This window comes from Platalea leucorodia (assembly GCF_965183815.1).
Source record: "Platalea leucorodia genome assembly, chromosome: 21".
Lineage (NCBI taxonomy): Eukaryota > Metazoa > Chordata > Aves > Pelecaniformes > Threskiornithidae > Platalea > Platalea leucorodia.
Window position 1 is genome coordinate 2,246,672 of NC_138843.1, and position 12,402 is coordinate 2,259,073.

The window sequence follows — 12,402 nt, forward strand, 5'->3', positions numbered from 1 at the left end:
ATTACTGGAAGGGACAGAATTTAATATCGCACTTTTTAGTGTACTCATTCTCCATCATTACCTTTCTAAAGCTAGTCAGAAGTCTTCACCTGAATGTTACAGTACCAAAACCTGCTTCACTGAAGTTTTCTTTAAAGAGTTTATCTTGAGCTGACGCATGTTTTGCTTACTAGGAGTGAGTGCTGTCTTGCTGCTGTTCTCATCCTGCACCATGCTTCTTGTAGAGCAAAGAGCTTGTGGCACACCACTAATAGCACCCCACAGTTACGTGGCCGCATCTCAAGTTCCTAACTGACAAATATGCAAGAAAATGTGTTCTTCAGTTATCAACTTGCCTGTACCTGCTGTTTAAAGAACAAAATGATATTCTTTCTCCATTAAAAACCCTGCTGGTCGAAAGGGAGTGTCTTCATTTTCGTTCTGTAGCAACACTCTTCTCCTTGCTTGTAACAAGCAGTTTTAGTTTATGAATGCAAGTTTATTTTTTCTTTACTGTATGGGCCTTTGAAACCATGAGAAACAAAATCATGTCGCAGTGTCATTTTCCGATCGCTCCGTTTTAGTTACCTTGAAGCACATAATCACTAAATAAACCCACGATGGCAGGTATAGAAAAATACGCTGGTAGTTCTGTTTTTCCGTGAACATCACGTGTGCCTTCACCTTTACATTACAAGAAGTTGAAGCATGAAGGCTATAAATACAAATGAATTTGTCTGGTTGTCACGCTTGATTAAGGGCATTTGATAGCCCAGACGTTTCTCATAGGCTTTACTCGGAGATGTTTAAAATCCTTAAACGTTTTGGACCACAGGCTACTTGAAAGATCATCAGTTACAGTATTTGGCAGCGTGTGCTTACCTGTTACGTTCCTGTTTGGGTGTGTTCTTCGCTGCCCCTCTTTCTTTCCTAATTAGCAGTTACACGGTGTAAAGCTTGGGCCTTTCGGAAAGGAGATCTGTCAGTCACAGCCTGGTTTAGAATGGCCCTCTGGAACCAGTACTGTTGGCCTCTCGATTTATTTCTCAGACCCGCTCAAAGGGTTTAGCTTTTCCTTTAGTTTCATTGATGAAGCTGCCAGTGTTGCTGTTCACGATTTTTATTTCCCCGCAAACTTCTGGTTCGCCTCTTCTTTCACATTTACGTTTTGGAAAGGATTCTTGATTATGTGTTAAACTGTTTGCAGAAAGGCACAAGGCGAAGTGGAGTTTCACGCTAGGTTGAAATCCGCTCTCTCAAACCCAGGCCAGCATTCTGCGCTGCTCTGATTTCACCCGAGTTTGTTGGGCACGGTACCACGCGGGGTGCGTTTGCTAAACGCCCGCTTGCCCAATCTGGGAAAATTGTTGGTGTCCAGATTGGAAAACGGTACCGGCCTTTCCGAGTGCAATTCAATTTAGAGTATAATGCTGACTTGAGAATAACGGTGAACATTGGGAAAATCTTAATCTGCTACCCTGGGTGGCTGTAGTATGGTCTGTCTTTCTTGTGCCAAACTTTAATTTTGGACAAGATATCAGCAGAGCAGCACTGGTGCTGAGATTCCAGTGTTGCTCTCAAGTGGGTTACCGTTTGCCACTTTTATCTTGTTTTACCAAGAGATGACCTTACGCTCCTTTTGCAAAAGGAATTTCCTTTTATTTTGACCTGCTTTTGCAGGCAGCTCTGATTTGAAAATTTTAAATACTTGTACATGTGAAACATTTGTTATGCAGATACATTGCCTTGTTTAAAGTTTACTAGCTTCTTTTCTGTTATTTTAGTTCCAGGCTCTCTTCCATGAAGACTGCAAGCTTCAGTGACCATTTTAACTAACTTCAGTGGTGTGTCTGCTGTCTTTTGGTTGTTTTCTTGGTTTTCTTGGTTGTTTAATCTTGTAGAGCAATTTGCTAGTTTCTGTTCCGTGCAAATTGGCAGTAGTGCTAAGCTAGTAACAATTAGATGTTTATGTTATTGGATAACTGACATTTCTTTTTAGTGTAAGTAAACATGTTAGCATTGTTAATCTTTTAATATCTGCAATAAATGTAGAACTAAACAATTTCTGGTTTAAATGTTTTGCTTGTGAATTTGGCCATTTGTAAGAGATATGCATCATTTTGGCACTAACAAGTGGAATTGAGATTATGCGGTGTTACATTAGTGTAAAGCAGGATTTTATAGTGTACGAGGGAAGGAAGGTCCCTCTGTTTCCGTGCTGCTAAATGTCTCTGTTGAGAATACCCACTAAATCACTTCTTAGTCACTTTTTCACGTGGCTTCTAGCACATTAAATCCATACACAACCGTGTTTCTTTCCACACGAACGCCAAAACCGTTGTGCCCCAGTCAGAATGCAAGAGTTTTGCCCTGTATTCACATATCCCAGGAATGAGTTGTCTCTCTGATTTTCTTGGTGTACTGGCTTTAAAACAGCGAAACTTTCTCTTTCCATATGTGTGTGGTTTACTGTTGCCTTTAAATTCAAATTCCTTTTTTAGACAGGATAGGAGGGGGAAAATTGCAGCGAACTGAAATTTAACACTTGTGCAGCCGCCTTCTGTCGAGAGGAAAAGTGAGAGCGTTCATTAGCGAAAGGTGCCAGCCAGGTCTCCCGGCCTTGCCTTTACACTGACAGCTAGGAAAAGCTTTACAGAGGCAAGTTCGAGCCTTGCCTACACCTTTTTCCTCCTTTTCCTTCAAAAATTTGTTATACGTAAGGACCTGGTTCTAGAAGAAAGGACATTTGCTCTCGTTGGAGAGAAATGAGGAGATCCCCATTTTGGGGGAGGTGCCCTAACAGAGTAAGAGAACTACAGTCAATAGCACACTGTTCGGAGTAATTGTGGTGGACTAAAAGAGATGTTTTCATTTTTTTGCCTTCAAAGCTTTTCTTTGGTGTAATACCAATGGCATTTCTCCTATTTATTTTTTGTGGGTTTTTTAGAAGACGCTACAGCATCCTTAGCGTGAGCACTTGATCTGTGCTGAGATGTTACTTCTCAAAATCAATGTACAGTATTTTTTTCTATTGATAGTCCGTTCTGCTTTAGAGTTAATCCTGATGTATTGTGCCCAAAGAAAGTCTGGACTCAGAAATTCTCATATTGTTATTTTGGATTGTTTTCTATCCTACGAGCAGGTATATTTTCTAATTAAAAATGAATTCCTGAAAGTCCTGTATCATCTTTAATTCCGCATATCTCATGACTGAGTGGCCAATCACAACCAGACTGTAGATTTGAGCAATAATAAACACCTTAAATGAGAATATGCTCAAAGAACAATAGGGTACTTCTGAAATAAATAGTTTTTGTGAACCTTGTTAAGTAGGTAACTTGCTGAATTGCAGCAAGTGTGGAAAATGTTTGCGTTATCTGTGGGCAATAAAGTTCCTGCTGTTTAAGAAAGCGCTAGCACACAGTGTGTTCTCTTCAGCTTTTTGTGCCTAATTCGTGTCATCGGAAGGTTGTGCTAATTTCCTTGGAAATGATTTCCCAGGCAAGACTTTGCTTTGAAGGGGAAGTCGTATGTCGTTATCCTGCCCCTAGGTAATAAAGCAACAGTAAAGCAGCAAATACAAAGCAATCAAATTTTTAAAACCGCTGCCTCTTTGCAGAAGCTCATTACAGACTCCGATCCGTGGGGTTAACAGAAGTTCTATCTTCGAACAGTTTACAAGACCTATTTCAGAAACCAGAACTGTCGTCGGATGGGAAATAAGATTTTTGAAAAGCAATCTAAAATGAGCGATCATTAAGAGGTCAGACAACACAAACACGGAAAGGGAATCCGTGAGGTCTGGCTTTATGCGATGCCTTATCGGTTACTGCGTGTTCTTTACGGCGGTTGACGGAAGGTTAGCAGAGGGGTTCTGCACGTGGTGTGCACCGAGCGCAGAAAAATCCATGGTTTATGTTACCGTTCGATCCTGGCAATTAAATCCAAATTACTACAAGGATGCAGATCAGTTCTCTTCCATATGAACACGACATTTACGCGCATTTCCCTAACTCACAAAAACGAACATAAATACTAAAGATAAGCTGTTTAAGGGTGTAATTTGACACAGAGAAATGCAAGTATCGGCCGTAGCTTCCGTCCTCTGGTCCCGCCACGGTGAGACAGCGCGAAGGCACGCGTTAGCGGGCGTTACTGCGAGGTGATGAGCACGTTCGCGTCCCGATGCGGCCCCAGCCTCGGGGGGCCGGCACCCCCGTTGCGCAGCCCCCATCCCTGCCGGCACCGAGCGGTCCTGCCCCCGGCAGCCTGCGCGGCCCCGTCCCGGCGCTCACCCGGGCCCCGGCGGGGGGGAGGCGGGGGCCGAGCCCTCGGGACCGGGGCGGCCCCGCCGCCGCCTCAGCCGCGATCGGCGCCGCGGGACCCGCGTGCCCCGGCGGGCGGCGCCGCGTGGCTGCGGCGCGGGGCGCCAACGTTCGCGGCTCCGGCGGCGGGAAGGGCTGAGGGAGGCGCCGCCATTTTGGGGGTGCGTGGGCCGAGGGGAGCGGGGCTGGCGTCCGGCCTCGGGCGCACGGCGGGGTGTGCGGGGGCACGGCCGGGTGTGCGGGGCGTCCCCAGAGGGGTGAGGAGGCTCCGTGGAGTGATGCCGGGCTGCGGCGTAGTTTGGGGAGCCCGGGGCCGCAAGCAGTCGCGCACCTCCCGTCCCTCACTCAGGCCTGGGCCGCCTCGGCTCCGGGGCACCACATGGGCAGTCCAGAAGTGCCCGTCAGGGGAGGGGTTAAAGCAAAACGTCCTGGGGGAAGCCAGGGTGGGAATGAAGATTTGTCCACTGAAACAAAGATGTGGTGGGACAGGAGAGGTGCAAACTCCTGGTGTGCGTTATTGCCAGGACCAGCCGTCCCAGGTGCTGTGAACAAAGCTGGTCACAGGAAAGTATAAAATAAGAGAGTGGAAAAAGTCCGTTTTCAAATACCATGCGTCCTAGGAGATGGGTGCTGTTGGCCAAGGAAATGTCTTGGCACGTGGGCAGCATGTGTCTATGCAGACTCACCCTGCGTTACGATACAGGGGGTAACAGAAGTCATTTAGTAGTTTTCCGAAGTTTCCAGCCTGATTTACTCATTTAGAAGTACTCTAACCCCAACAATATTTTATTTGGCTTACGCCAATGCAAACTTTCCTCAGCTGTTGGCATTTGCCTACAGATGAAAGTGCAGAAAGAGCAGAGATGCCCTTCTTTATGAAAGCAGATTTGGAATCTGGCTTTGTGGTTTCTGTAATTGCGGATGACAACTACCTCGCTTTAATTTTGCTCACTTTTCTAGCGTTGGCTGGAGGGTATATTCATTTAGGTGGGCTGCCAAAATTCCAGGCATAAGAGTACCTGATTCTAATTAACTTAATAAAATATAAATTCTTTTTTCATAACATATGGTTGATTTGATATTTATATGTATTATTTTCTGTAATATCTATATAAAAACTGGTGAATTACTGTAAATAAAGCAGTTTTAGCTATGATTTTTCTTAAATACTTAGAATAGCTGACTGCTGCAAAATGGTGCCACTTGTTCTTACTGTTTGTGAAATAATACTTAGATACCCTGCAGAAAATCTGAAACATCGCAGCTTGCAAATGCGAATCACAGACTTGGCGCAAAGCTTGGTTTGCTGGTAATAGCTTGGAATTGCCATCCGAGTAGTGTCTGCTTCCAATGAGTATAAATACAGGTAATAGCTACAAAATCTTGTAAAAGGGCATGGTTGTCCAGCTCTTATAAAAATGAAGTTAACCAAATATTACAGTGAACTTAAACTGCTTTTAATTTTAGGACGTCTGGAAGTAGTTATCTGAACAGAAAATGTAAGAGGTTTTGACAAGTTTCAGGAAATATTTGAAGACTACAGACACTGACTTTGGAGGGCTGCTGCAGGACGTTTTCAAGAACCATGAAGAAATTGCTGCCTGTAATTATTTAATGACAAGGAATAAAACCTGGGAAGAGCTTATTTCTGCTTGAATCTCTGAAAATGGGTAGCTCTGCTGTTGTCCTTTATCTTGTTTTGCAATTAATACAAGAGACAAACGCATCTGTTGGGAACTGCATTCCCAGAAAAACAGTAAAATACCAAAGTAAGTGAAAAATTGTAATTTCACAAGCAGAAAGAAACATAGCACAGCGTTGGGAGTTTGTTTTTTATTAGGCATAGGAAGAGTGCTATGGACTGTTTCACCTCAAGTGTTGGGGATGCACTTACCCAAATGACAGTGAGTAATGCCTGAACAGCAATTGTTGTAGCTGGAGGTTCTGGCTTATAGGTAATAATAATAATAGTGTTGTTTATTTGCCAGTGTTAAATTGGGAAAAGAATATCCATGCATTTATTCAAATACTTCCATATTATTTAGAAAATGTTCTGGAAATGTTTATAAGCTTTTAACGTTGTTCTGTTACAATTTGTTTTCAGTCTGGAATCTTTATTACATAACACTGAGATTCTAGTGATAAATATTTTTAAAATAACTTCTGTGTTTTACAGCTGGAAATATAAACACTTTTATGAGAGAAGGATTATACAATGTTTCCACTCTCCTTGTGAATGAAGAAACTGACACCTTATTTGTTGGAGGCAGAGATGCAGTATTTGCTCTTGACTTGAATAACATTTCTAGAGAAATAGCCAGGGTAAATTAAATTAAATTCTTTAAAAAAAAACCTTTGCCTGTGGTTTTCTTAATTTGAACATAATGTTCTGATTTTAAATGTATAAAACTATTATTATTTGAAGGCTTGAAATGTTATCACAGAATCTTTTAAGCAAAGCAATACCCCTCTTCAGGTAATTTATTATGCCTTGTACTTTACGGAGATACATAGAAAAATGCTTATTTACCCAAGAGGTTCAAAGTTAGGATTATTTAGGGATTTTTTTACACATAATTATTTTGTGAAATTATTACTTAGGAGTATTTTTGGCTTTTAGGAATACTGGTTTGCTACACAGGAAAGACAACTGGAATGTATTCGTAGAGGAAAGGACAAGGTAGGACCTTCTGTTTCCCCCTCTAACTTACTAACTAAAATGAAAATGGCTACGTTATCAAGCTTCTTTTTAATAAACGAAGTCAAAGCAAGTTCATTTAAATCTGTTGAGTTTGTTTGCTTGCTGCTAAGACACCAGGATATTTTCAGATGCCATCCACTACACTATGTAAATTCTATTTTTATTTTCTATTTTAGATAAGATGCCAGAACTACATCCTCTTCCTCCATAAGATAAATAACTCTAACTTATATGTTTGTGGAACCAACGCCTATCACCCAACTTGTGATCATATGGTAATTATGTTTGAATACAGGTTTTACTGAAGATACTTGAGTGGTATGGCAGATCTTTGACCACCTTTCTCAAAATATTCCTGTTGAAAATTAGAAACTTTCCTAATTCTTTTATAAAAGTATGAAAGACCAGAAAAGTACTTCTCAAATATTTTTTTTGTTCATCCTATTTAAATGATTGTTTGCCATAGGTTATCCAGGGGATGAACATAAGCTTGCAAGGAAGAGCTGAAGAGAGCAGAGGCAAGTGTCCGTTTGAACCAACTCTGAAGTATGCGTCTGTTTTTGTAGGTACGTCTGGACTGACGTGCAACCTGAGACGGTTTTCCTCACCTAAACCAAGTTACTGGATACTGTTATCCTAATTCTATTTTTGCATGTCAACCCCCATTTGTTCCTTATGATACGTCTTTGCATTTTAAAAATAAGTACTTTATACTTTTTTGTTTCTTCCAAATCTTTACAGATGGGGAATTTTATTCGGCTACTTCAAATAATTTCTTGGGAACGGAACCTATAATACTTCGCAGTATGAGAAATCCTGTAAGATCGGAGTTTAAAACATCGTGGCTAAATGGTAAGAAGGTTTTTTATATATTCCAGTTTCTTGAACTTTAATTTGGTGTATGAATTCTCTCTAGAATGTAGTAGGATGTTATGTATTGGTTTTGTAGTGTGAGCTTTTAAACGAAGGACAGAATTCAAAAGAAATTCATGACTACGGACTACAGTGATGCGATGAGCCACAGCCCCTTTCCATTTAGGAAAGCACGGTGCCTTCTCTTTAAAGTTTGATAGACTCATAAATACTTTTCAGCCCTCTCCTTGTCCACTAGTCCACAAAAAAGTTCAATTAGCCTTAATTTTAAAATAACATATGGCATTTATGTTTCTCTTGGAATAAACTTAAAATGTTTTGTGTATTTATGTGTTTCAGAACCAAGCTTTGTCAACATGGAAGTAGTGCATGAAAGTGAATCTAATCCAAATGGAGACGATGATAAAATTTATGTGTTCTTCACTGAAACAGCTGTCGAATTTGAATTCTATGACAAGCTTCTGGTGTCCAGAATTGCCCGTATCTGCAGAGTTAGTGTTGTAGCGTATAGATTTTGTTCGGTATATTTCAGATGAAGTTTCATAGTCAGTGATTAACAGTGGTATCTACACTGGCTAACCAAACCAAATCCTGTCATCTACATCTTATTTCTGAGCTGGCTTCCTCTTTCTCCTGCTAGAACAGAACCGGCTGTTCAGGTTGCTTTTGACGTTTAAACCTTTTTTCTTTGCCTTTGAACTGAGATTTGTATGGAAAGACCAGCTATATTCTTCCCCACAGCAACACTATTAGGTGAAAATTACGTCTATTTCTTTACGCATTCTACAGTGTTGATGTTATTCCTCCATTTAGGGTGATCTTGGTGGAAAACGCATATTGCAGAGAAGATGGACGTCATTTTTAAAATCCCGCCTTTCCTGTTCCATTCCAGAATTAAGCTTCCATTTCAATATTGTCCACGACATCTTTTTACTTAGGAGAAGAAAGTGGCAGGACAGCATATTTTATGGAATTTTTTCCCAGCAATGGTGAGAGAGAGGGCTACGTATGCTACTAAAGTTTGTAATGAACTGGGTAAGGGTTCTCACTTCAGTATTACCAGCCCAAGTACAGCCTCTTGGCTTTAACTCCGAACACGCAGCTACCGGCTGCTTACACTGCGTGTTTTAATGCACCACGTTTGGTTTTCCTGCAGCTTGATCCAACTGAGCGAACGTTACCATCCGAAACAAAACGTTTTTGGTTCCTGGGCCAAAGTCTTCAATTAAAGACAACCCAAAAGCTTCTCCTAAGCCAAGTTTTCAGAGTTATGTTTTCTCTAGTCGGATGGTGGGGCAATTAAAACTAATTACATATAAAATTATATAATTACATACATAAAGCCCTGGATTCTTCTGGTCTTTGTAGCACTAAAGGAAGTAGCTGACATTTCAAGGTGCAGAATTACTCTCCTGTTCTGTCATGGCCTGCTCGTCTAATGTAATATTCTGTGAAAATGAAAACAGAACTCCAAACAAATATCGTACAGGTTTAGGGTCAACTAGCTTTTTCTTAATGCTCTTGTTTTTGAAGAAAAACAAGAGAAAGTCTATCAAAACTTTACATGTCAACAAATACCAATGACAAAGTAGCCGTGAGTAGGTAATTCTCACGTTTCATAAAAGCATCAGAATTACCGGCATGCAGCACAGTCAGCACTGTCCAGCGTCACCTGCTGCCACCTCTTTACCGTCAGTTTATACCCGCGGGAGCTTACGTGAGTTCTCTTCCTGGTTAGGGCAGGTTGGGTCCAGTGTGTCCGAAGACAGGAATTTGTAGAACATTTATTCCTTTGGGTGTGGGAAAGAGACTTAGGCTTGTTACTCACTGGTGGAACTGAAATGACATCAGTGTCTGATCCTGACACTCCTAGAAGTCTGCCTATGTTTTCAGTCATTTTGAAAAGCATTCTAAGTGGAGGCAAAGAGGAAAAGTATTGTGTTTTTCGCCAAGATGAGTTAGAGGGATTAGGAGACGAATTAATGGTCTGTGTCAGAAGTGTGGAGCCAAAGGGAGGAGGATCCTGTCAAAGCGTTGGTTACCTTAACACGGGCTCACCTGTCTGCTTACAAGAAAGGTTGTCAGAAGGTCCTCATTCTCCGAGTTGTTTCAGTTTATTTGAGGGCGGTTACTTGATTTTTAACAAATACATACTTAATAGCATCTTTTATGAACATCTTTGTTTTATTCTCTTCTTAGTGAATCATGAAAACTGCAACAGAGAAGTATTTTTAGTGTTAGGTCTCTTATGACTAATCCTGAAAAAGATACAGCAGCGTGCACTGTGGATATTGGGTGATTTTACAGTATTTCTTTCTATAGAAAAGGCAATAAAACTTGCTTTTATTTTGTGTGTTGTTTTGTCCTTTTTTTTCTTCTAAGGGGAAGATTAGACATATCAGCTGTCTGTGCCTACAGTATGAAAAAGATTCAGGAAGTCTTCTCCGAAGGAAGCTACAAAGGACCAGTAACTGTAGAGCATTCCGCTGTTAAGTGGATGGTATATAGGGGAGAAGTGCCAGTTCCACGTCCTGGTGCTGTAAATATGAATTTACTTGTTCTAATTAAAGAACAGCCTCTGAGTTTTCTTTTTTGGTAGCAAATCATTAGCTCATGTTTTACTGATATAAATGCAGCATTTATAATCAGATCCCTGCTTTCTCATTCCATCATACGAAGGTTCCTAGAAAAGCTGCCTTGCTTACAGCTCCGCTCCACGAGAGACGTGGGGTTATTAGCTAGTTCATAAAGTGTGAGGAAAAGAATGATTTTTATCTTTGAAGATAAGTAGAAATAACTGAATGTTTAGAAGGAAATACACCTTTTCTATAGACCTTGGTGAAGCGTAAAAGCCATTGTAATCACGTTCGTTATGTTTTGTTTCTAGTGCATTGATAATTTTGCCCGGAGTATTGGGTATAATACTTCTTCTGACTTGCCTGACAAAGTTTTGCAGTTTGTTAGAGATCACCCTCTAATGGATAAGTCTGTAAATCCGATTGGTAATAGACCGGTGCTACTGAGGAGAGGTTCCAACTACACCAGGATTGTAGTAGACAGAGTCACCGGCCTAGATAAACAAACGTACGATGTTATGTTTCTAGGAACAGGTAAGTGCTTGTCTTTTAGGAAAAGATACTATACATTTTTATGTATTTTGTTGCAGAATTTTTTTCTGAGACTTCAAAAAAGTAAAAGTATTCATCAGCTCTGTTTGAAGTTTTGCATTCAGAAGCCGTCTTGCTAGTTTAATATTTTCATCCCAGTTAGATTAAATGTGTTTGGCTCGGTGGACATTAAAAGGCTCTCTTTAGAGACTTTCCATATCAAAGGAGACTTGACATGATAATATTTGCAAATTCGGGGATTGTTTGAGGTCTTTTCTTCCCCTGAAAAAAATCATTGCTTCTCTCTTATTGAAAGAAAAAACAAGAATTGCTTTGAAGAATTTCAAAAATTCCCTGTGCCCAGGAATGTCTTCTAAATCTCGATCTAATTTCAACATGAATTATCAGGCTAAAATGTTATGCTATGTTTAAACAAGCTTATCTTTAGAAATACATTTCATTTTATGTAGATGACGGATATTTGCATAAAGCTTTCAATTGTGAGGGGGAAATGTTCATTGTGGAAGAGCTACAGCTGTTCCCGTCTCCTGAGCCTGTGCGGTCTCTCCAGCTGTCTTCTGAAAAGGTACAACTTCTGTCCCCGCATATGGAAAGTGACTGCTGTAATAGCTTGCCTCGGGCCTTGCTCTTCCGTGGGGTTCTTCTGGCCCGTAAGCGTCTCATAATTCTGCTTCTATCGTGTATTCGTTAATAACAGAAGCACGAAACATCTTTTTTCTGTAGAAGAAGAATTTGTATGTGTCGAAATAGAACTGAAACAAGCCTTTATGTTCATTAACAAATTAGGGAAGGAACTCTTGTCGTTTTACACGCTATGGAAAGCTAGGGTTTTTTCTCATTCGTATCACCATCTATTCTTACAAGATTTTTCGTTTCCTGAGATTTGTAACAAATACCAGAAAATCTTACAATCCGTATTCGAAAATAACAGCATAAAATCTCACTACTGTAACAGAACTCCTTCCTGCGTTTCTAGGGAATGCTCTACGTAGGCTCCCGGTCTCAGGTGGTGCAGCTTCCAGTTTCTGAGTGCCACCGCTACAAGTACTGCGTGGATTGCATCCTGGCGAGGGACCCGTACTGCGCATGGTCTCAGTCTGCTAATGAATGCGTTCTGCTGGCAAATCAAACCGCTCGCACGAAGTAAGTAAAAAGCTGTTGCTTCAGCTGCACACCCGGCGCGCGATCGCTGTATCAGGGCGCTCTTCACGTCTGCAACACAAAACTAGGATGAGTCCTAGAGATGGAATGACACAAGCTGGAACACTTCTTGTCTGTGTTTTCATCTGTTCGGGTTTGGGGTTTTTTTGTTTTCTTTTTTTTTTTTTTTTTCAGGAATTTAATTCAAAGTGTGAAATATGGAGATGCTTCCAGCTGCCTTAGTGTAGGTATGTGA

General features: G+C 40.9%; 1 protein-coding gene across 1 annotated transcript; it reads left to right on the forward strand.

The window, feature by feature from the left end:
- Window positions 1–5,686: 5,686 nt before the first annotated feature.
- LOC309599476 (semaphorin-4D-like) lies at window positions 5,687–12,402 on the forward strand (the record flags this gene model as incomplete). Its single annotated transcript, XM_082330970.1, has 13 exons — window positions 5,687–6,073; window positions 6,481–6,626; window positions 6,925–6,984; window positions 7,182–7,280; window positions 7,472–7,571; window positions 7,747–7,857; window positions 8,218–8,369; window positions 8,692–8,867; window positions 10,261–10,417; window positions 10,766–10,988; window positions 11,456–11,571; window positions 11,983–12,149; window positions 12,342–12,402. The coding sequence occupies exons 1-13, from the start codon at window positions 5,971–5,973 to the stop codon at window positions 12,400–12,402; spliced, it is 1,671 nt and encodes a 556-aa protein (XP_082187096.1). The 5' UTR covers window positions 5,687–5,970.